The 23,903-nt window shown below is 39.8% G+C and overlaps 5 protein-coding genes across 8 annotated transcripts in view; 3 read left to right on the forward strand and 2 right to left on the reverse strand.

The window, feature by feature from the left end:
• The window catches only part of LOC145440511 (isoleucine--tRNA ligase, mitochondrial-like), a 227,074-nt gene that overhangs the window by 147,215 nt on the left and 55,956 nt on the right, over positions 1 to 23,903 (reverse strand). The window contains exon 2 of one of the 4 annotated variants that reach the window (XM_080318136.1): positions 2,714 to 2,921. The exons of the other annotated variants lie outside the window; for them this stretch is intronic. Coding sequence (XP_080174262.1) covers positions 2,714 to 2,870 — 157 coding nt within the window. The 5' untranslated portion in view covers positions 2,871 to 2,921. The remainder of the gene's footprint in view (positions 1 to 2,713; positions 2,922 to 23,903) is intronic. 4 annotated transcript variants of the gene reach the window in all.
• LOC145440520 (rab-like protein 6) lies at positions 5,466 to 7,194 on the reverse strand. The gene has a single exon (XM_080318148.1). The coding sequence runs from the start codon at positions 7,035 to 7,037 to the stop codon at positions 5,640 to 5,642; it is 1,398 nt and encodes a 465-aa protein (XP_080174274.1). The 5' UTR covers positions 7,038 to 7,194; the 3' UTR covers positions 5,466 to 5,639.
• LOC145440472 (alpha-ketoglutarate-dependent dioxygenase alkB homolog 4-like) lies at positions 11,906 to 13,009 on the forward strand. The gene has a single exon (XM_080318084.1). It carries the CDS (start codon positions 12,037 to 12,039, stop codon positions 12,874 to 12,876), a length of 840 nt encoding a protein of 279 aa, XP_080174210.1. The 5' UTR covers positions 11,906 to 12,036; the 3' UTR covers positions 12,877 to 13,009.
• LOC145440473 (glycine cleavage system H protein-like) lies at positions 13,365 to 14,176 on the forward strand. The gene has a single exon (XM_080318085.1). The coding sequence runs from the start codon at positions 13,443 to 13,445 to the stop codon at positions 13,929 to 13,931; it is 489 nt and encodes a 162-aa protein (XP_080174211.1). The 5' UTR covers positions 13,365 to 13,442; the 3' UTR covers positions 13,932 to 14,176.
• LOC145440471 (succinate--CoA ligase [GDP-forming] subunit beta, mitochondrial-like) lies at positions 14,128 to 22,151 on the forward strand. Its single transcript, XM_080318083.1, has 9 exons — positions 14,128 to 14,280; positions 14,721 to 14,868; positions 14,927 to 15,126; positions 15,883 to 16,035; positions 17,530 to 17,716; positions 17,775 to 17,936; positions 18,171 to 18,313; positions 20,595 to 20,715; positions 21,848 to 22,151. The coding sequence occupies exons 1-9, from the start codon at positions 14,209 to 14,211 to the stop codon at positions 21,958 to 21,960; spliced, it is 1,299 nt and encodes a 432-aa protein (XP_080174209.1). The 5' UTR covers positions 14,128 to 14,208; the 3' UTR covers positions 21,961 to 22,151.

Here is a 23,903-nt window from a genome sequence, read left to right on the forward strand (position 1 = left end):
AACCTTAAAAAACTTAATTTTGACCAAATTTTGACCTAATATATGCAAAGTACCATACGGTAGGTGTTTAACCACATCATGTTAGAATTGTACTACTTATCGTCATTTCTGGTTCGAACTGTCTGTCATTACGAAGTAGTTCGGCCTGAAAAAACTTTTTTGACTCAAAAACCAAAAAATTCTTTCACGAAAAAACTTGATTTTAACGAAATCCGGGCCTATGAAGAATTCCAGGAGCTAGCCTACATCACGTATTATGTTGGAAATAATTAAAATCGGTTGTAGGCTAGTACAACGAAAGATACTTTCCTGCATTCTCGGGTAGAAAGTGCCTGTCCTTACTAAGTAGCTTGCCAAGAATGGAAAAAAACGTTTAACAGCAGCAGTTGTAAGCTGACAACACTGAAGTTGTGCGTACAATGCTTGTGACAAACCGTGTCGCTTCATTCTGACAATGGTGTCTACATCACAATTTTTCATCATCATGCGCTTCCTGATATAAGAACCGTGCAATGCCCACGCAGTCTGGCTTCAGTTAGGATTTTGCGGTACGTTGAGCATAACACCATGTCAACCTATGTTTTATTTGAATGCTTATGATTCACAATGAGTAGACAATGGGCCCAGTCTACAAACGGCACGCCTATATAGTAGGCTACAAGCTGTAAAATGTCAAATGATAAGTTCCCCCCCCGACAGTGCAAAATATACAATACAAACGAAATGCAGGTTGTAAAACAATTTTGATATTTTTTGACCTACCACTACAATTTTGACCTAATTTTGACTTTTTTTAACATGTCAATATAAAATTGCCCTGGTTATGACAAGCGATAACGATTAGCTTGGATTGGCGAAAAACTCAGCCATTCAGCAATGACAAGGCTCTACTGAGATCAAGGCTGCGGAAGTTGCAGACCATTTGAATACTGTAGTGGTGCAGTGGTTCTCAAACTTTTTGAGCTTGGGGCGTGGTAAAAATTTCAAAACAAATATTGCAGACAGATGGAGTTTCACAAATCAAAACTTAAACCGAAATGTGATTACGACAAAGGTATAGGATGCAACTCAAAAGCTAATATTGGAACTTCAATTCAACAATAAATTTGCTTCTGCCTTCTTTATACTACACTCGTATGTGTTTACATTGAAATTTATGCCAGACGAAGTCCTGTTAAACACCACTAACTTGATTTTGATCGATCGGTTTCATTTGAAAGAGCTATGATTTTGCTGTTTGCCAGTCTCTGCCAATGGCGGCTATGTTATACTGTCGAAATATAACGAGTTTGGTCGAAAAATTCTTCTTAGATTTCATACCTAACTTAAACCAGTTGTCGCTTACTTTTATACAGTTTGGTAATCAGTTTGATATCAGCATTGTGATGTAGGCCAAGCCAAGTCCAAATAGACGATGAACTCCATACTACGATATAATGCAGAAAGCTATGTTTCAAATTTCTAAATCGATATATAATTTGATGTTTCATTTCTCGAATTAATAGACAAGTGTCCAACTTTGCGATTGAGTTATAAATTTGTAATAGATTTGACAGGCCGGCATGAAAATTGATGCAGGCCGACGGTTGTGAACCACTGGTATAATGGGGTATTGATAGAAATTATAACAGGCCAGTAGGAGCATTCTACATAGGCTACTTTGGTACCAAAAAGACACTTATCCCAATCCCAACTATATTATTTTTATCAGATATCAAAGCAATCAACCTACGCAATGATAATCGGCGCTAAAACTTGATATCTCAAAAGGAAAAGGCTTTGTTTTCAAAAGCAATAAAGGAACAACTGCTGCTTCTTGAACCAAATCAATATTGATTAGTTTGCTTACAATGATGAAGGAAATTTATCTCATTTTTGAGTAGAGAAAGTTAGATTAACAAGCTTCTTGTATGGATTGGTTTTACACTTTCCACTTTTAATGAAATAGGCCTAATTTTCGAAGTACAATCAGCATTTCGAATTTAGGCTTAAAATCAAGTAGAAAATAAAATAAGTTCATGGCTAGATTTACATCATTTGTCCAACTCAATTCTCCCACCACCCAGCAGGGTCAAGGAAGATAGTGAAGAGATTGGGTGATTTGTAGTTGCCTGCCATTACCTCTTCTACATTAGAGTAAAATAATTGACTACAATCAACACCCTTGAGTGTGTACAATCCATCACAAATAGAAATCAGCAATACGAAGCTAGGAATTTTTTGCACATTATATGCCCAAGGTCCACCAAACAACAGAAATTCAAGGAGTGTGATGAGGCTCATAGCAGATGTGGTCAGAGCAGTTGCTGATGAAACTCAAGTATCCTACAAGTACAAGTAGCATTCCAAAGTGACTTGAAGTAGATTAGGAGAATGCGCTGAAGAATCGGGTCAGTTAATGTTACAAGAATAAAATCATTGGGATTAACACCGGATGAATAATGGTGCATCAGATGAATGAAATTCTCAAAATTCTAGTCAGTTTCCATGATTTCACCCATACGATTGACACAAATCTGTCCGAACGCTACTTCCCACTTGAAATAATAAAATGTGTAAAGCGAGTAGTTTGGCCTCAAAAACTGCTGAAGTAAAAATGGTCTAAAAACATCATTACGTTTCTAATGGTCCTTTAAAGGTAGCGATTATGCCGAAATGTCCTGAAAATTGGTTTTATGCACCTGCATCAGCGGACATAATTGAAATATCTAACCTGAAAACAGCTCGGAAGTACCATCGATGCGGTGAGAAGAATGGTCTTTTTCGATAGCTTGAATGTATTTGTGAATCAATGCTTTCTTTTCCTCGGACGTTGACGCTTCATCGACACACTTTTCAATTTCAAAGGATCTCACTTCCACAATATTCATATCGAATGCCGTCAAAACCAAGTAAAACACAAGCGTTCGACTATACAAAGTCTAAATGAAGAAAAATATTACATAAATCGACCGACTGGAAGATTGATAGAGTCACACGATATTGATGATATTGACCGTAAAACCAATGACGGTATTCAGAAAGAGTGCGACCAGCGATTGAACGATTTTAGACACTACACCATCTATAGAATACGAATCAGAACTTTGCCTACATACAGTAACAAAATGGGATGATTCATTCATCCAGAAATACAGTCGTAGATTGAACTAAGAGACATTTAACAGAATCCTCACTTTTATGTTGACATAGTAGAACAATCGACTTCTACAACTTCTACGTTGCAATCTAGAGATTGTTTGGCGTTGCAAAAATATCAGTACATGGCAGGAATTGACAGCGTTATACACCATAAACAATTGCAAAAAGTGATGAGAACTTTCCGACAGAAACGGAGCAATTTTAACGCGCAATTATAGAGGCTGAAGTCAGACACAAATCTCAACACCTATATGAATCACCGAAGGTTCATATCATTATCACCATCACATCAAAAAATCTATGTCAGAATAAGGCCGTCTGTAAGAAACAGACTATTTGAAGCACGCTACATACAGTGGGCGTAGCCAAAAAGAATAACGAGAGAACCTCTTTCGTCCACATGTCTGAGAATCGTACGTGATGAATATAAGTAAATTTGTGTCACATAGGTGTACAAATCAACTAAAATCCATGATATCTCTCAAACTACAGAGCAATAAAGTCAGTGCATACTGCACATATCTTACATGAGCAGCAGTTATCATGCAATGATAAGTTGGAAATAGGCCTACAATTCAGTTCAACATTCAACAAAAAGTAGCATCACCGAGTACATACACAGACAATATCATCCAATGCACCTTACCCAGAAAAGTTCATAATAAATATCCATCACAGGCCTACTTGTTATAGATTTACACAATCTGTTACAAAAATTCACTCCGGATGTGAGCGGCACATGCACAATTACGGTGATATGGCTCAAGAGTACAGTAACATACGCATGTGTTGAACGATTTACAAAAAAAAAAACGTTCACATCATCAAATCCCCAATTCACATCTCTTGGTGGTGGAAGAAAATTATGACTTGCTATCATATTAAGTTACCGGCCCGTATTGTGCAGTAGTTACTAAGGCTACGCACAATAATTTGAGTATTATTTGTATTGCTTTTAGGCTAGTAATGATAGACAAATTTTTCGGATATCAAGATTATACCTATCTTTCCAATTTATTACGTCAGTTGTATTATCAACAAGAGTTAGTTTTGATACTTTCCTTCCCACAGTGGGAGCTTTGAAACCTCAATTAGTCGTACAACAGCATCTAAATGATAGCATAAAGATATGCACGCAAGTATCAACATTTTGCCAATTCGTGATTAACCCGCAACATTGCCACGAAGTGCAATGAAATGATTACGATCGCAAAAATGCCACTACTATCTCTCTTGTGATGTATCAGATTTTCAGATTCCGTGTCGTTGGGAGAGACCGTTCACACTTTCATTTGAGTGCCCGGGAGTCGACTTTTATCAAAATACGCCAACCTATTTCGTACCAACACGAGTTTGTGGACCATCTACAAATAGTACATCGAGCTTATCCATCTCTTCGCCTCGATTATTCGAAATTTCATGCTGTTAACGTCATGTTTAGTGATAAGATTGTTGATATACAGTGTTTTTTTCCAATTCTCTACTAGTTGCTGACGATTACCCCTGACGAGTGTCAGTCGAAAATACATGGGTTCATTTCAATATGAATATCATATTCAATTGGATTTTGCAGTTTTATACCTCCAAGATGCTATTAGATATGTGATGTATTAGGGCAGGGGTGGCCAACCTTTTCAGCCCAAGGGCCACATTCGAATGACGAAGTATTGCGCGGGCCACTAGCCGCGCCAAGCGCGAAAATTTTTTGAAGTTCATCGGTCAATAATATTGTCACTTGACTGTATTGCAGGCCTGCTGTATATCGCTGGGCTCAGTTTGCAAGGACTGGACTATTCGACGCCTGAACATATCGATATCAGAAGCTTCGACCAACATGCGTCAATCATTTTGTGTCTAGGTTTCATAGTCGACGGTCTTACTGCGAGTGCAAACGCAAGGTCGCATATGTTGAACGACACTTTGTCTCGTAATCGCGAATATAGTTGGACTCAATCTGATACATTAGGCGTTCTATCATTTTCACAAAGGAGCAACAAATCGAGTGACAAAACCTGTTGCACGAAGCGAATTTTTACTTTTGATAAATCTATCGCTAATTATTCTGCTTTATTGTAGTGTACGAAGATCTACCAAAATGTGACTGGCTCATGGATCTGCCAATGCGTCGGAACTGATATTTTAGTCATCACATCTCAAGTGTTGCGGCCCTACTAATCAAATTTTTGGTTGGCGTTGCAAGTTCATAATCTGTGCAATCCATTTTTGATAATATTTGAAATTTCGGAAATTACCTCGCGGGCCACTCAAAACCTTCTCGCGGGCCACAAGTGGCCCGTGGGCCACGGGTTGGCCGGCCCTGTATTAGGGGATAATTTTAGTTGTGCTCGCACAAAAGGAACATACTTGAATTCGGTGCATCATCCAGACTGTTATAACATCATAATAATGCTTGACTCGATGCCTTATACTTGATTCAAAATCGAATCACTACGTACTCAACTAAGCCCAGCCCTAGTAGTTACAATAGTTCAGTGTCTTTACTCCGGTTCACTATCGGAAGCTAACGACAACTTGTCTCCATATCCTGGATTGAAATCGTCATCTGAATCTAAGTCTTCTTGAAAACCAGCAACCATCGGATTTCCGTTATCGTCATCATCATCGCTACTCTCTTCAAAATCTACTTTTGGTTTGCCGTCTTGAACATCACGCAAGAAATCGTCAGTGCCTCCTTCATCAGGTACGAAATCGTCTACATTGACTACATTGTTACCGTCTGTTTTTGTTACATCGATCTTGTAGGCATTGTCGTCAACTGGAGCAGGCGGGTCTGAAGAGGTACTGCGTCGAAACAATTTTCCTATAAACGATTTTTTCGCAGGTTGCGACGGCGGCGGCGTTTCCACGATATTTTCCTGAGGTACTACGGATGTTTTATTGTCGACAACCGGCGATGTAACTGGTTTCAAAGTCTCTGGCTTTGGGCTGGTTATGTTTGCCTGATCTTTTTGTTTCATATTGGCATTATTTGGGGATTGAACAGCTGCACCTTGTATTGGAGATGGCTGTGATACAGCCCCTGCGTTAGATGTTGATGATGACCGTTTTTTGCGGGATTGTGTTCTGTCTAAGAATTCCTCGTATGTGTAATCTTCCGTCGCCAATTCATCGAGACATGACTCAAGATCGAGGTGATTTGTTTCTAGTTGTTTTAACAGACTTTCCCTTTGCACCAGTAAAAACGGCATGTTGAAGAACTTGTGAACGTACTTCAATCCAAAACCGTTTTTCATAGAGCTCTCGTAAACTAAAATGGAAGCAGACCCGTGAGGACGATTTATGCTTTCAATTAAAGCAGTGACCTCATCCATATCGACAACACGATGGCCTCCCATGTCACGAAAATTCGCGAGCACTAAAGTCGGAATATGATTTGGAACTTTGGGCAGTTCTCTTTCGATATACATATAAGTCCATTTCTTTGTAACGTCGAACATTAATATCACAGCGTGCGCGTGTTTGTACACATCTAAAAACGCAGCATCAAGAACCTGATCCTCGAGGGTTACATCAGGTGAGGAATCAGTTAATTTCAAACCTTTTGACTCCTTTTTCTTCGTCTTGCCTTGATCTACTACATCCCACACGTCTACTTTTACGACGTCATCAGTCGCTTTATAATCCCAATGAATGGAGGAAACTTGAATTTCAGCGGTGGGAATGTATTCCTCTTTGAAGGTATTTCCTTTCAGCCGATGCCACAAACAGGTCTTTCCCGTGTTTCTATCTCCTCTAATCACGATTTTCATGTTATACTGGACACCCTTGGCGAATTTTCGTTGGAGATCTCCGTGCATAAGCTGCATACCGCTTGGGGGGGAGGGTCTTTGCTGGACATCTTCGTTTTTCACCCATTTCTTGAACGACTGGAACATTTTCGACTGACTTTTGTGTGCTACTCGCGTAAATTGTAATTTATCGAGAACTGTCTTTGATTTTCGTCACCGGACAACGAACGGAGACTTGCCTTGGACCCTTGCCCTTTTAGTACTGAGCAACCTAAATTTTTTATCTGAAATGGGTTTTCCCCCACGTCAATATCAGTCAGTCAGCCAGAACCGTATTTGATGTTGATGGCTGAACGTGATTTTATTTGTATCTCCGCAATGATTTACTTACAGATCTCAGTAAGCTTTAAGTATTTAGATTTTTAATACGAAATTGTACGTATTTCTACCACAGGACGCATAATCACATGCTCGTGCAATCATTCCGGGTGAACTAAGAACATCAGACCACAGAGAACCGTGTTTATATAGCTCAGTGCGGAGAACTGAATTTTCCATGAAACTTGTTTCACATGCTTAGGCATTAAGTTACGTTGCACAAGTTCAGAAGAATCAGATTTTGTCGGCCCAATAGCGATCTCATAAGCAATATTACATCTACTGAGCTTTAAGGATTCACTGTCTGTCGATCAACGAGTGTTTCAAGGTTTATTGCCCACGATTGAAAATTACGTGGCCCCTAATGTTAGAAGATCTCTCTCAGCGAAGACACCACTATATTATATTTTTCATCTGAACGAGTCACACACAATGTACAATGCGATAAGACACAATGCGATGCAATGAACAACCTTTAATCTAATACCGGTATCCAAATGCCCGATATCACAGTGTTTTTCGATGTTATGATCCTTTTGAAGCCGCGGCCCTTTCTACTAGTTCTTTCCATTCCCTGAGAGTGCTTTCTTTCGTCGGGTCTTTTTCTGGGCTTTTTGTCGCCGTAAGAAAGGTGACGGTGGGAGAAGAGGAGCCCAGATAACCTCCGGCAGGAATCGAACCGGGGCGCCAGATTAGTAGGCGCTTATCGTCACCACTACGCTATGTCCCCCGCTAGTGAAAAATTGACGGTATTTCGGCACTTTGATCCGGAAAGTCGTGGAAAATTTACCATTTTTTATGGATTTTACTCCAGCATTGCAATTCTGAAAATTTTGAAAAAGTGTCCTCCTTTCCCGATTCCAAAATGTGGTAAACCCTATACCAGAGTGTACCCAAAGGTGGTGTGGCGTGTGGCCACTTGGGTGGTCAAGATTGTTATTTTCGATCCGTTTTCAGTACTGATTCAGAGCAAAAGCCGGTATTGGTAGCCTATAGATGTTGATTTTGACGATTTTTCATATTGAGATGGGTGACAAGATTTTGTATGGTTAACTTGATGATGTTATCTAATACTGTACCAAGTTTCAAGGTCCTCATTTCATGACTAGGGTCGTTACCGAAGTCAAGTATGCTATTGTCGATAAGTCTGAAACAGTGATTTGACGCAAACCAATGATATATATCATTGCGCAAACGTAGGTATATTCGTATGGTCCAGTGGTTCTCCAACTGCGGACGTTTTATGGTCCGATAGAGAATTTTTTCGGACCGAGAATAGCGAATCACGTTCCAAAAAATTCAAACGATTCAGAAAAAAAAGTTTTTGGAATAACTTTTGGGCAAATTATTTTTAAACTCGATATGGTGGCACACATTATACCGTTAATCAACATAAAGTATAGTAGCCTATTTTGGTGCAGAATTATTCAATTTTTATATTTTAGTCGCGCTTCCCGCACTTTAGTGTCACTATGTGCATTTTGATATTTTATTGTGCGTTTATCCACTCCCCACAAAAAACGTATACTATCATTTAACAGCCATAAATTTACTCGTATTCGCAATGAGGAGAATATCACTTGAAGTACTAGGGGTGTCTAGGGGTGCGAAACCTGCGAGTCCATCATAGGTGATTTGACGCTGAACATTACCGCGCCAGGACAAACCAAGACATTTTACCTAAGGTTTGACAAACATGCAACCTCACGAGAAGTGCGCTGCCAAAAACATCACTGGCGATAATGCCGTAGCCCATAATCATCACCGCATTTGGGCTGGAATATTCGATATTGATATGTTAAGGCACCGAGTCGGTACCGAAATCTAAGCCACGTGCGGTACAAATGCGACCCTCGGAGAAAATTAGCATGCTCTCCGTGTGTCTGATGTTGATGGCTACTCCAAGTTGTTTCGACACCTTCCTGTCTTTTCATTGTATTGCAATCTTGTGATGTTTTGAAACGATGAAAATATTATTAAACCCGATTGATTGATTGAAGAAAATTTTTCCTTTAATTCAGTCTCGTGGCTACGTGTTGTGCGATTCCAATATCTTTCGAGTATAGCGACAATATATCATTATCTGAGTTCACGAAGAAACAACATGCATCAACAACATTATTTTTTTAAAAGATGTGCGAATTTGATTGAACCGGTTGATAATGTCATTCACGATATTAGAGTTGTGTTATCAAAAACGCAACAAAAATCGCGGAGGGATAGCTGTCGAGTTGAGACCATAGAATCAAACGTGTCGTTTTGTGTTGATTTGGTAAAGGACCGTGACTCATTAAAAAAATTGCCAAGGAACCGTTTCGTGAATGTTTTCGAAAAGTTTCAATCCACTGGTAGGTCATACGCTTAAAATGAAAATTCTTATATACTCTATTCAATATCGAAAAGCGACGAGCTTGCTCATTTTCACCGATAAAATGAAAATTAGGTCTATTAACGTGCGTGCCCTACGCCCATATATATTAGGGCTGTTCAAAAAAAAACTTTTTGTCCTGAATCTTGCTGGTTACGTGACTAAATCTTTAGGTTGCCTTAAAAAACGACGCACACCAAATTTTATTTCATTCCAACCAATAATCGCGGATTTCGTACAGTTTGAAAATTTTGAGTTACCCAAAGATGCAGAAAAAAAATTGTCAAATTTTTCTGTTAACCCCATGAAATTTCTGCGCGGTCTTCAAAGACGATGCAAAACAAATTTGACTCAATTCCAACCGTAGAAGCGGAGCTATTCGAGATTTCTTCGATAATTCGGGGATTATCCTTGATCGCGCCATGTCTTTTCAGCACAACTGTGCAAATGTAGTGTAAACGACTATAATTGAACTAGGATGTACATTGTACGAATAAATAAATATTATAGATCACTATAACTAACGAATGTGACTATAGCCTACTACTATAATAACCAACTGTTATGATACAATCTAGCTCCAGTTCAGTGATATTGTATTTATGAGGCTGAGCAAAATCGAGTAGCTGAGTTATAATTAATCTGAGTCGAGTACGACGTTTAGATCGTAAACCTACTTTTTGATCTTGACTTCGAGTGGAGTATATATAGACAGTGCGTAAAGTGAGTAGACTGAGTATTCGATTATAGATAGGCTAACTAACCTACGCCTAGTTAGTTATCTATAATTCAACCATGTATCACTCCTTATGACGTCATATACCAGAATGAAAGATGTGGAAAGTTGAAATATATGTAGGCTACCTTTTATGCTACCTAGTCTTTATAAAGGCTATGGTATGTCTGTCTATCAACGCAAATTACAGTTTTGATAGAAGGAGGATTCTTATATTGCAACTTTTTGCAACTTTTCTCCATTTTTTTCATGCAACTTTTCTCTATTTTCATGATTTTTCATGAAACTTTTTGCAAGTTTTTTCGATTTCTCCGGCAAGTTTTTGCTAGTTTTTAAGGTTTTTCATGCAACCAACTTTTTACTGGAAATATTTGGTACTATATGTGAATATAGATCGCTTGATTATTTGATTTTGTTGAAGTCGCCAAAGTTGAGTTTTGCTACAGTGCTTTCGATAAGGATCGATTCGAGTATCTCATACCGTAATATTTTCAAAGAACTTGTCCATAAATGCAACTTTTTAGTGCAATTTTCTGAAAAATAGATGCAAATTTCCACGGATTTGACTGCAACAAAAACTTGCCCTGCGATGTACGAGTAGTAGGGGAGATGTGATACCGATGGATCACTGCATGAGACCGAAAATACTTTGAAAATTCTCTATGATAATTCCATGATTGCACCCCGTGAACTTGTCTACAATTGCATGCTGGCAAAATCTTTCCTCGCATACAAAAAAATTCGACGTGCGCGAGCAATGGGGTCTCTCACAGATGATTTTTGTTTTAGGGGGTACAAACTAAATTTAGATCGGCATATACATTTTTCTTTGTAACCTTCAACACGAACAAACCAGCAATCATTTTTATTGTGAAGTGTAGGGCTTGTATCAGGCTATATAATGGCACCTATTATTTTTTTCAGTACTTTCCTTGAGTGGACTTTTTTCGATTCTTGTATAAAATTCGTAGGGTGGGGACCGATGATACAATAGCCAAATCAAGCAAAATAATCAAGCATACTAATCACGAAACAAATGAAACATGCCTACGTATAGAAAATCTTTATGTAATAATTGCATATGATATTTTATCGCTATAACGAGGTATTTGGAAGTCACACTGTCGATTTTCAGGCAATATGTATGTACCCGCAAATTTACCCGCAATTACCCGCAATGTACCCGCAATTTTATGACAACATTTGAGTTAATATTTATTCTATTTTTTGACAGTTGCGACCAAACATTCTTCTTTGGCTTGCTGTAGCTTAGATTATAATACTGAGCAAGAAAAGTAGTCACATTTGAGTTTTTTAGGGTATATGTGTCAATATGTCTCATAGGTCCCCGGGTAGTGTGCCATTGTACCCACCGGGTGGGGACCGATGAGTGGATTATTAAAGGCTATGGTTGAATCAGTGTGCCCAGTGCTCAGCTATAGGAACACGCCCATGTCACCGGTGGCCAATCAGTTCCAATCTATCCCTGTTTCCATCGAAGCGAAGTGCCAGTCGAGAGCAATAATCGCTTATCGGTATTTTGCGTTGGTCTCGAGTTTGCGTCAGGCCGCTCTCGTTTGGTAATCATAAATAGTTTGACGTGTTGCCTATCCGCTATTTGATCTGTTGCTGTCGCGTGCGGCGTACGGCCGGGGATTGCAGCGATGCAAACGCAAGAACGAGTCAGTTGCGCATGCAAAGGTATTAGAACTTGCAAATCTTGTGAAGGGTACTTCGAAAAAGATTTCGGCGCACGTGCGAAGTATGCGCATACTTTGTACTATAATGCAGAGACACGTCAAGCAGAAATATGCGCTAAGTCAGAGTCGTTTTCATTCGCATTTCCTGGAGTATTGGTCTACAACGATTTCCTATCAGCCATCGAAGAAATGGAGTTGGCTGCTTTTATAGACGGCAGCGCGTGGAAAGATTCCCAATCAGGTCGAAGAAAACAAGATTACGGCCCGAAGGTCAATTTCAAGAGAAAAAAGGTGAAAGTCGGTTCATTCAACGGATTGCCTTGTTTTATAAAAACATTTGTTGAACGGCTGAGAGCAATTTCAGAACTGCAAGACTTTAACCCGGTTGAACTATGTAATTTGGAGTATATGCCAGAACGTGGTTCTTCCATTGATCCTCATTTTGATGATGATTGGTTGTGGGGCGAACGACTTATTACAATCAATCTCCTGGCAGACAGTCAGCTTACTATGTCATGGCCCATGCAGGATGAAACACGCCCAAATCTGGGAACTTGTCCATCAGACTGGAATCTGTCTGACATATGTGTTAAAATCCCATTGAGCAGACGGTCGCTGGTTGTTTTATGTGGTCCTGCTCGCTACGAGTGGATGCATGAAATTCAGCGATGTGATATATCTGATCGAAGGCTTTGTTGCACGCTCCGTGAATTATCGCACGAGTTTTTAATAGGACCGAAGAAGTCAGAAGGGCAAAAACTGCTTCATTTAGCTAATTGTTATAAAGGCAATGTTGTTTTATGATACCGGTACTTGCTACAATGGTTATTTGGTTGGGAGTTATTTTGCGTCGACTATTCCATGATTTGAGTTTTTACATGAATTTGCTCTACATTTACAAGTGCAATTTGTCACTGAGTTGGAATGCATTTTAACACTACCATAGGGTGGCGTGACTATATGTCTGTCCATGGTCACATCTGTTTTGGTGTAATTGACGTTACTTCGCATATGATGTTGCTACCAATTTCACTCTGCCATAGTCTACCAGTATACCAGTTATTCGATAAGTCGAAACCATCTATATTCTAATGTATAATATTTGAAGAGCTTGTAATCCACTCTTCAGGGATAGTAATACCGACATCAACTGCACTCGTGCAGGCATGATAAAGTTTAGATAAAATGCTCGACTCAAACATATTAAGTAGGTCATTTGAGTCCTACAAAGCTTTGATGTCATTATTTATCTATTTTATGAATCCAAATTGAGATGAATTTTCGTGACGCATCCTAACACTGTTTATTTTTTGAAACTTTTTCAAAGATTTAGTTTGAACTATCATTAGTGCTCAGGCTTCGCAGCAATCATGCTCTCTCGGGGGGTAATAAGCCTCTGTCGGATGGCGCTAAAACCGGCCAAACTCTCCTCCGTGATGAAATGCGGTCAGAATACCAATTTACGAGCATTCCACGCGTCATTGCCAAGGCTCACCACATATTTCACAGAAGAACACGAGTGGATTACTGTCGAAAATAACGTAGGCACTGTCGGAATAACCAAGTACGCGCAGGAGCAGCTCGGAGATATTGTTTTCTGCGAACTACCTGACGTCGGCACCACGTTTGAGAAAGGTGACGCAATGGCTGTTGTCGAAAGCGTCAAGGCCGCCAGTGATCTGTACTCGCCTGTGTCTGGAGAAATTGTCGAGACCAATACCGATGTCGTTGACAACACAGTACTGATCACCGAATCTCCCACTGAACAGGGCTGGTTAGTTCGAATGGAGTTATCTAATACTGCCGAATTGGATGATTTAATGAATGCTGAACAATACGCCCAACACACAGAAGAATGAGCCTGCATTCGGCCATGGAAATATATTCTGTGATACTTATCCCGCTATGTTTGTGTGAAGTTTCATTCTCCAATCAATTGCTTTGCCAAGAGCCTTTAAAAAAATCTAACTGGTACATCGTTGCGTTCTCTTGTGTACTAGAGATGAATTGTTTAGTTGAAAAATATTGCATCACTTCTTCATTGAGCGGATTTGAGTCTGATTCTGTCTCGAGCTGTCCAATATTGCCGATCGTTTACATTCAGGTTGTAGTTGAGCACTTTTAAAACTGCTAACCATGTCAACGGTACAGAACGCAATCAGGAGAGCTTCCAAGTGTAGTTACCTATTTTCAAGACACGCACTACAGGTGGGACTTCATTATTTTACCGAATTCGTAGAAACTTGGAAATTAAATCTCAGTTCATATTAAATCATGGCTCACTGTCATGAGCAATAGAATGGCAGATGTCTGTATACAGTAAGCTTGGCCTGTTCCTTACTACGGTATGCAATTCTATAACATTAGCAGATTAGATAAGAATTAAAATTAGTGCAAATAAACACTTCACTAGCCAGATTAGAATTACATTACCGGCATTGCTGAATTATCTAGTGATCCAAATCTGCTACCAATTAGTAAAACGATAAGTTTATGTGTAGTGTAGTTTTAGTGGATGGATACACAGTTCATTCTCTTGAATTCACGTAAAAATTGAAGTATAGCTATAATATATCATATCTCGCTCATGGCTCAATGCAGATTCATGTGCTTTATTGACAACCATCCTTTTGTCATGGCCTATACAGCATGCAAAGACGACATACACCATCAAACGCGATCTTAACCTCCAAGAGTATCAAAGTAAGAAGTTAATGGACAAGTATGGCATCAATGTGCAGAAATTTGATGTCGCTGATAAGCCAGAGGCTGCTGGACAAATCGGGAAGACGTTACGTATGTTATTTTATCTTCCTACATTTACATTTCATCAATACGACGTATGTTTTATTAGTTCTTGACGGAGCAGATGAGCTGGTGGTAAAAGCACAAATCTTGGCCGGAGGACGTGGCAAAGGGCACTTCACCAGCGGCCTGAAGGGGGGCGTCCATTTAACTAAAGATCCAGAGGTTGTCACAAAACTTTGTAAAGACATGCTCGGTTACAATCTCACCACAAAACAAACTACCAAAGATGGAGTTAGAGTTTCCAAGGTGAGTTAATATTCTAAGGCAGTGCTTTTCAACCTGTGGGATGGTGGCCTACGTACTTATTCATTGTGCGGATGACAAAGAATGCAGTTATGCATATTTTTTGCATTTTACGACGGTGACTAATTCAAATAGATTTAATAGGATATTAATTAGGGTTACCATACGTCCTCCAAATGTCTTCCCATTTGGCCTCTTTTATAGCTTTGACATGCAAGCGATAGTGAAGTCGCAACTAAAAATGCCACAAATGACTATTTCGATGGCAAGGATTACTCAAAAACAATGTTCGATCGGGTCTTCCGGGAGTCGAATCAGAAAAATGAACTTTCTCAGTTTTTTCTAGTATTTAATATCTAGTAACAGTATTTCCAGTAAAGCGCTTAAGCTCAATGTACTCCTTCTGTAGGCACAGGTTTGGTTGGCGTATTTTGTAAAAGTTGACTCCAAGGCGCCCAAATGAAAAGGTGAACGGGTTCAAGATTATTTCAAAATTAATACACAATTTGATTGTCTATTTAAGTTCTGTACCTCCAAGTTCTACACTCGATGAGACACCTGGTGATGAGGGAGGTTTTCGAGCAAGAAGTTGTGCCTAAATTACCCGACACCAGAAACATTCTTTTTTGTTGTATAATTTTCGGTTGGTTTGCGAGGATAAAATTTTCGCAAAAAGTCATGATGATGGCTCTCAAAGGTTGAAAAGCATTGTTCTCAGTTAATCTTGACCTGCCAGGTTCATTTTGCATCCTGTTTCAGGTTATGGTGGCGGAGGCTTTGGACATTTCCAGAGAAACGTACTTTGCCATACTCATGGACCGATCGTACAACGGCCCTGTAATGGTCGGAAGCCCTGAAGGCGGAGTAGATATAGAGGAGGTGGCAGAAAAGTCACCGGACCTTATCTTCAAAGTACGGGGATATTCATTCTTAATAGGGCTACGTGTAATGATTTTAGTGCCCGAATCTAAATCTTAATTCTAATGATAGGAGTCTGGCAGAGAGAGATGATTTTTTCTAATGCTGAAATCATACGCTCCTTGCCACTAAGATTTCATTTATGAACGGGAGTTATAGTTTTGGGACTATTTTCAATTGAGGAAGGCTGAAAACCTTATTGCGAGACATGCAGCACAAAGCGACACACACGTTAGTGAGAATGTGATGCCTGTGAAGTCATTTTTTACCTAAAAAACAGGAAGATTTTGAGCTAAAAATTCAAAATTTTGACATTTTTTTACCTCAGAAATTGTAATTCTGACCAAATTTGACCTAACGTATGCAAATTAGGTGTTTTCCCACATAATGTTAGAATTGTACTACTTATCTTCACTTCTGCTTCGAACTGTCAGTCCTTGTGAAGTAGTTTGGTCTGAAAAAAAACTTTTTTGCCTCAAAAACTGACAAATTTCTACATGAAAAAACTTGATTTTGACGAAATCTGTCGCTCTATGAAGAATTCTAGTAGTTGCATTACGCATTATGATGGATATAATTGAAAATTTTAGTAGTACAACGAAAGATACTTTCCTACATTCTCGGGTAGAAAGTGTCTGTTCTTACGAAGTAGCTTGCCAAGAATGGAGAAAGAACGTTCAACAGCAGCAGTTGCTAGCTGACAACACTGACAAACCGTGTTGCTTCATTCTGGCAATGGTGTCTATATCACGATTTTTCATCATGCACCTCTTCATATAAGAACCATGCAATGCCCACGCAGTCTTGCTTCAGTTGGGATATTGCGATACATTGAGCATAACACCATGTCAACCTATTTGTTTCATTGAATGTTTATGATTCACAATGAAGAGCTTCTTGGAGGTACAGAATGATTCACAATGAGCAGACAATGGGCCGTCTACAACAGTAGGCCTATAAAGTAGGCTACAAGTGGTAATATGTCAAATGATAAGTTCGTCGACAGCAAAATCTACGATGCAAATGAAATGCAGCTTGCAAAAAAGTTTCAACTTTGCAGACAATTTTGACATCTTTTGACCTAACGCTACAATTTTGACCTAGTCATGATCAATCCACAGCACTGCGGGTTTGTATTGACTTGAGTTATAACTCGACTCGAGTCGCGATTTTTTGATGACTCGACTTGACTCGTGTTATTTTCTTGAAATACGGAAAATGACTTGGTTGACACATTATTTCAAACTTCACGAAATCCGCGATTACCGGTTGAAATGAATTCAAATTTGGTGTGCGTCGTTTTTTAAGGCAACCTAACGATTAAATCACGTAGCCAACAAGATTCAGGAAAAAAAGTTTTCTTTGAACAGCCATATTCGACGCTGGACAGTATACACATTTCTTCATCATGTTGTGTTGATTATAATGAGTAATACTCGCAGACTGATGCTTCATTCAGCATCGAATTAATCCTGTCAAATTTTACAGGAACCGATAGATATACTTTTGGGAATACAAGATCATCAAGCCCAGAGCATGGCAAAGAACCTCGGATTTACGGGATCGAAACAAGAGATTGCCGCGAAGCAAATTAAATGTCTGTACGAACTTTTTGTGAAGGTCGACGCCACGCAGGTGGAGATTAACCCGTTCGGAGAAACTCCAGATGGAAGAGGTTTGCTTTCCATGAGTTTTACTGGAAAAGCGATCTCACATTGTGATATTCTGTTCAGTCGTGTGCTTCGATGCCAAAGTGAATTTTGACGATAACGCCGAATTTAGGCAAAGGGATATATTCGCGATGGACGACCAATCCGAGACAGATCCGAAAGAAATTGAGGCTACAAGACATAACTTGAACTACATCGCGATGGATGGAAATATCGCTTGTCTTGGTGGGTAGCGAAGGAATTGTGGTCTAGTTGGTCGAGCGCTGATCTGACGAGGTGTACATAATGTAACGGGTGACAGATGATATGAATCAGTAACCATGATTGATAATTATAATTTCGATACTATTTTCCACGGTGTAAGGCTGTAAGCCACTATTGGTTGTATAGCAGCACAGGAAATATGTAGTACAAAGCTATGCACGTTGGCGGAAAACTGATCTTTTGAAATGTTTTCAGTAAATGGAGCTGGTTTAGCCATGGCGACGATGGATATTATCCAGCATCACGGTGGCACGCCCGCCAATTTTCTCGACCTCGGCGGCGGCGTGAAGGAGGATCAGGTGTACGAAGCATTCAAAATTGTTTCGTCCGATAAAAATGTATGTCACCCTTCCAAGTATCCGGGTCAGACTAGTGCAATTAGTTCTAGAACCACTAGAAAACATATGCGTCGTCGTTTGCCGTGAATTTTGGTACCGGAGTCTAAGAGTCATACTGCTAACCAGGGTTGTAAGCGAGTCACAAGGCTCCGAGTCACAAGTCAATCTCACTTTTATAGTTTTGACTCGAGTCATTTTCAATTCTCCACCGAGTCAAGCCCGAGTCACTCAGCGACCAGAGGATCGAGTCCGGATTGTGGTATTATGACTCGAGTCCGAGTCCAAATCATTGTGTTGACTGCTCAGTAGGGTTGTTCAGATTTGAAAAATTGTCAGGAAACTTCGATGCTTGTGACCCAAATGATGGTTTAGTACATAAAATCACTTTTATGAGCAATTTTGGTCATCTTCATCGTGATCTTCTATCCCCGAAAACCCCCCAAAGATTCACGGGACAATTCTCCTTACAAATGGATATGTAATGTTGACCACGCCACTGGTTTATAGCTTTTGTGACGTTATCAGTTGAAAACGGCCGTGTAGAGATAATATATTGCAATAAAATAACCATGTGTTCAAAATTGTACTTGAATGCAGTCCTATAAAGGCCACATGCACATCGATTTCACTATGCACAACCTGTCCATCATGCTCATGGGAATCATGTATTGGTTGCACCATTGACATCTGCTCGATTTGTATCATACATTGAAGAAGCGCCGGTGCGTTGCAATTCGTGAACAAATACTGACATTCCCAGCTAGTTTTCAGCCATAAGGTATCGTTCAAAGGTATGTAGTGTTAGTAATACTTTTCTCAACTTCAAATCATCTGTAAAATACCGAGTTATCTCATTTTATGGTAGACTGCAAATTAGTTGCAGAAGAATGTCTGAAACAAAGCGGATATTGGTTTTGCGGACCAACCATGAACAAGATTCAGGTCTGCCCCCTATTTGGTCTGATATTCTGGTCACTATTCGGTCGGATATTTATCTTAGTGTATTAGTCCCTCCAAGCTACCGACTCTAGATGAGGTTCTACTACATCCGCCATATCTGAAAGAAAATTGCCACGAAACTACCACAACGCAGGACTAAGTCCTTCTAACTGTTGAAGAGGTTACCAACGTATGGAGTATGACAAGAATACATATAAGGCAAGCGCTGACTATTGTGTTGATGCATTGTTTCAGGCATTCTTCTTCAACTAAATTGCAGTCTACCATAAAATAAGATAACTCGGTATTTTACAGATGATTTGAAGTTGATAAAAGTATTACTAACATTACATACCTTTGAATAATACCTTATGGCTAAAAACTAGCTGGGAATATCAGCATTTGGTCACGAATTGCAACCCAACGGCGCTTCTTCACTGTACGATCCAAAACAAAGCCGATGTCAATGGTGTAACCAATACATGATTCCCATGAGCATGACAGACAGGTTTTGCGGAGCAAAACGGAGATGCATGTGGCCTTTACAGGACCGCATTTCAATATAATTTTGAAAACATATCTATTTTATTGCAATATCTCGTCTCTACATGGCCGTTTTCGAATGATAACGTCACAAAAGCTATAAACCGGTGACCTGGTCAACACTACAGATCAAGCAGTAAGGAGAATTGCCCCGTGCATCTTTGGGGGCTTTTCGGGGATAGGAGATCACGAGGAAGATGACCAAAATTGCTCATGAAAGTGTTTTTATGTACTAAACCATCATTTGGGTCACAAGCATTGAAGTTTCCTGACAATTTTTCAAATCTGAACAACCCTACTGCTCAGTTTCCAGTTAAAGTCTTGTTAAACCCAGTTTTCATAACTCTGTAGCAGTAAACAATCTCACGCGCAATGACTTTAGTCCAGGTCGAGTCGTTTCCGAATTTGGAGAAAATGACTCTAGTCATTAGAAAATCGTGACTCAAGTCATTACAACCTTGCTACTAACAGAAGAGTAACTAGGGGGTGGGTTTTGTGGTTGAAACACCTCCCATATCAAACTCTGAACCCCGTGCTTCTGAAATGCCGAATCTATCTCCAACATTACTTAGCTCATTCGCAATTCAGTAATTTGTTATTAGTTAGTGGTGGTGGATACTGGATAGTTATGGATTTTTCGAGGTCGTCAGTTCCAATTCTAGATCTAGTTGCGAATTTAGAAACACAATGTACTGAATGTAGTTCTAGTTCCAGTTGCGCATTTTGAAAATCCAGTAATTTACACAAGTCCGATTCGGGTATACTGTTATGCGTGGTAAAACATTTCCCGACGTTGTAGGTTGAATCAATACTCGTGAACATATTCGCGGGCATAGTGAATTGCGCCACAATCGCAAACGGGATCGTGAAAGCCTTCAAGCTGCTCAATCTGAAAGTGCCTCTCGTTGTGAGGTTAGACGGTAAGTTTCTATGTGATATCGTGCATATCATATTTTTGAGCCAACGCCGAAAAGACCGATATCTAACACTTTCATCGTTAACTGATTTTAACTCTATCTGATATTATTCAGCCCATGTTAACAAAATATGGCATCTAGCTTAGGCTTATTTACAAAACTTCATAGTATGTTTAAAATGACTTTTTTCATATCGTCTTTGCTACTTGATCAAATTGTTAGGTTCCCGGTACCTAAAAATCGCAGCACACCAATTTTGGTGCAATTACAACCTATTGAGCTATGAAAAAAAATCGTTTTGGATTTATTTAATAAAAAAATGTATACAAGTTTTCAAATTTTACCGGCTACCCTGTGAAATTGTTAGGTTGTCCGAAAAAATGATTCACAATATATCTGGCTCAATTTCGACCAGCACAAGCGAAGTTATTGGAGCGCAAAGGTTTGGGTTTGGGAAGAATAGTATTTACGGTGGCAAATTCTTCAATTATTTATTATAGGCCTACCCACCGTAAATACGATTTGAAAAATGTTATTTTTAAACAGTTTTATGATGTGCATGGACATGAAATAACTAGAAAATTGGACACCTGAAATCAGAGGTCATTTAGTATCAAAGTATTTCTACTTTTCTACAGGGTTTCTCGAGTAGGTTTGGTCTACTTTCACCAATTACTCTACTCTAGCGGTTACGATTTTCGAATACTTCTGTTTAGTATGCCGACCTACGCCTTCCAATTGAGTACCAATGGACCCCTTGATGTTTTGATAGATAACCATTATCTATAGTTGTGAGAATAAAACTTAACTTTATGCGCTGCGTTCTACCGGTTGTTGAATCCTGATGAACACGGTAAATGGCTTTATCGATAATCCAACTTCACGAGCTCCGCCCCTAGAAAGCCTTACAAGGCTATATCTGCATCTTCCTTGTCCAGCGGCATATACATGTCATGCACCCGTAATATTCACATGTATGCACAGATCGTGTGTATGTATATCATGAGTCGGCCGCAAAAAACATCAAGAGAAAAATATACTACCTACGTGCTATTATTGGCGCACCGATCAATCGGTCTGGCTGTAGTTCTGATAGTCATTCTACTGTGGCTGATTGATCATTTTGTATTAACAGGTAACAATGTGGAGGAAGCAAAGAAGATTTTACAAGAGAGCGACCTCCCGATCACGACAGCCTCGTCGTTTGATGACGCGGCGGTAAAAGCTGTTGCTAGCGTGAAAGCTTGAGGGACCGGAATCGTTTGCCAATTGCCACACTGTTTCCATTATGTTTCATGATATTAGCCGAATGATGGGATTTCTTTGGATCAACCTGATAGATATCGCGGTTCTCGTTACCCTTTTCAATAATTGAGCCTTATTATCATGCAAGTCTGTTCAAAAATTGATCTATTATTTCAATAAATGCATTCGCTTGATGTTGCTCTGTAATGGTGGAGCGTCTGGCCTCTTGATCGGTAGGCTGTCGGTTCAATGCCTGCAGGGATATCTAGACTAGGGTTGTCATAAGTCCGGAATTAAACTGAAAAACTGCGTCCGGGAGGAAATTATAAAATATGTTTATTGCTTAAATGTATGGAATTTTGAGGGCTTGAAGTAGGCTTGAAGGTTTTTCGTAAATGCACACAAACAATATTATTTTCAAGCAGTGCTATTCGAAATTTTTCTTCGCGTTGAGCGCGAGTTGATGCAACGTGTATTGATATTAGTATGGGCACCAGACACCGCCCTCGCAAAAAATGCGATCGCAAATAAATATAATAACCATCTTTTACTAAAATAAGTCTAATTGTAATCGCGATTATAAGCTAAATTCCTTGAGTTGGCCAGTTGGATGCTTCAGTCACAGACAGTGGTTCCAAATCTAAGCGTCGTTTGCAATTATGTGGGAATCGCGAAGATGTTGGAGGTGATGAGCTTCCAAAATAGGCCGTAAGTTTGGGCAAGCTGAATTTTTTTAGTAATGGCCTCATCAAGTTTTGAGCTGGGCGACGGAACATTTTCAAGTTGGAAATGAGGTCGCGATAGTAAAAGGTTGGAAATCACCGGATGTGCAACCTGTTGGTGCGTTTTATAGCAGCCTAATACATGGAAGAATAAATATTATTGACATAATTTACTCACAGCCAGATGCATATAGTAAGTGCCCAAGAATTTACATCGATTACCCTACGGTGGGCCCAAGATCAGTGCTTTTATTGGCGGAAGGGGGCTGAAAATATTGTTTCGGACCTGGTTAAAGCCAGATAGCCGCATCGACCTAACAGTATAGCAGGGCCGGGCTGTCAAACACAATCCCGACATGCCAGACAATATCATCCGGCCCGTGAAGAAATCTATTGCAGACCCTAGTAATTGGCAATCACCAGAGCTCACATTACAGATGGCCCAATTCATGACCTATGTTTCGCTCCATTCCTGTATCTATGCAGTCGACGGGCAATGCTTTGCTAGCGTAACTTCATACAATGTGTTCTACCTCATTTCGAAATCCGCTAGTGAGCGCTAAAGAGGGTCCGGAATTTACATTATAATTATAATCGTTGAATCTGAACAAGTCACACACAATGTACAATGCGATAAGACACAATGCGTTGTCATGAACAGGAGGATGTCGAACGACAAGCGATCGTCTAACATCTACCTCGGCCTAGAGTGCCCAATGCCTCAGTTCTTATCGATGTTGATCTTTTTTGAAGCCCTGGCCCTTTCTACTAGTTCTTTTCATTTCTTGTGACTGCTTTCTTTCGTCGGGTCTTTTTCTGGGCTTTTTTGTCGCCGTAAGAACGGCGAGGAAGAGGAGCCCAGATAAACCTCCGACGTGAATCGAATCGGGTCCGCCTGATTTGCCCCTTATCGTCACCACTACGCTACCTCCCCCGTCTCGTCACATCACAAAAATATGGTAACCTTAATCTAGTTTAGATATCCCTGAATGCCGGCTGGGTCACACCAAAGATCTGATCAGTAAAGCTTATGTCTGTGACTTCCCCTCTTGGCGCTCAGCATTTTAAGGATACCATGGAGGGGTGATGCGAATTTAGAAAGCCTTACATGGCTGGCTATATCTGCAGTCTGCACCTTCCTTGTCCGGTGGCATATGCATTGTGCAATGCACTCATGCTATGCACATATCGTGTGCGTGTGAACTGTTCCCTCTAAGCTGTGCG

This window comes from Botryllus schlosseri, chromosome 6 (assembly GCF_051294905.1).
Source record: "Botryllus schlosseri isolate E-star chromosome 6, Bs_hap1, whole genome shotgun sequence".
Classification (NCBI taxonomy): Eukaryota; Metazoa; Chordata; class Ascidiacea; order Stolidobranchia; family Styelidae; genus Botryllus; species Botryllus schlosseri.

Excerpts from the sequence above, each read along its gene's own strand:
- LOC145440520 (XM_080318148.1), bottom strand. The coding sequence starts at position 7,037 with ATGTTCCAGTCGTTCAAGAAATGGGTGAAAAACGAAGATGTCCAGCAA.
- LOC145440472 (XM_080318084.1), top strand. The coding sequence starts at position 12,037 with ATGCAAACGCAAGAACGAGTCAGTTGCGCATGCAAAGGTATTAGAACT.
- LOC145440473 (XM_080318085.1), top strand. The coding sequence starts at position 13,443 with ATGCTCTCTCGGGGGGTAATAAGCCTCTGTCGGATGGCGCTAAAACCG.
- LOC145440471 (XM_080318083.1), top strand. The coding sequence starts at position 14,209 with ATGTCAACGGTACAGAACGCAATCAGGAGAGCTTCCAAGTGTAGTTAC. Across the intron at positions 18,314-20,594 it reads TTGTTTCGTCCGATAAAAAT|GTTGAATCAATACTCGTGAA; the intron begins GTATGTCACCCT and ends CCGACGTTGTAG. Across the intron at positions 20,716-21,847 it reads TCTCGTTGTGAGGTTAGACG|GTAACAATGTGGAGGAAGCA; the intron begins GTAAGTTTCTAT and ends TTGTATTAACAG.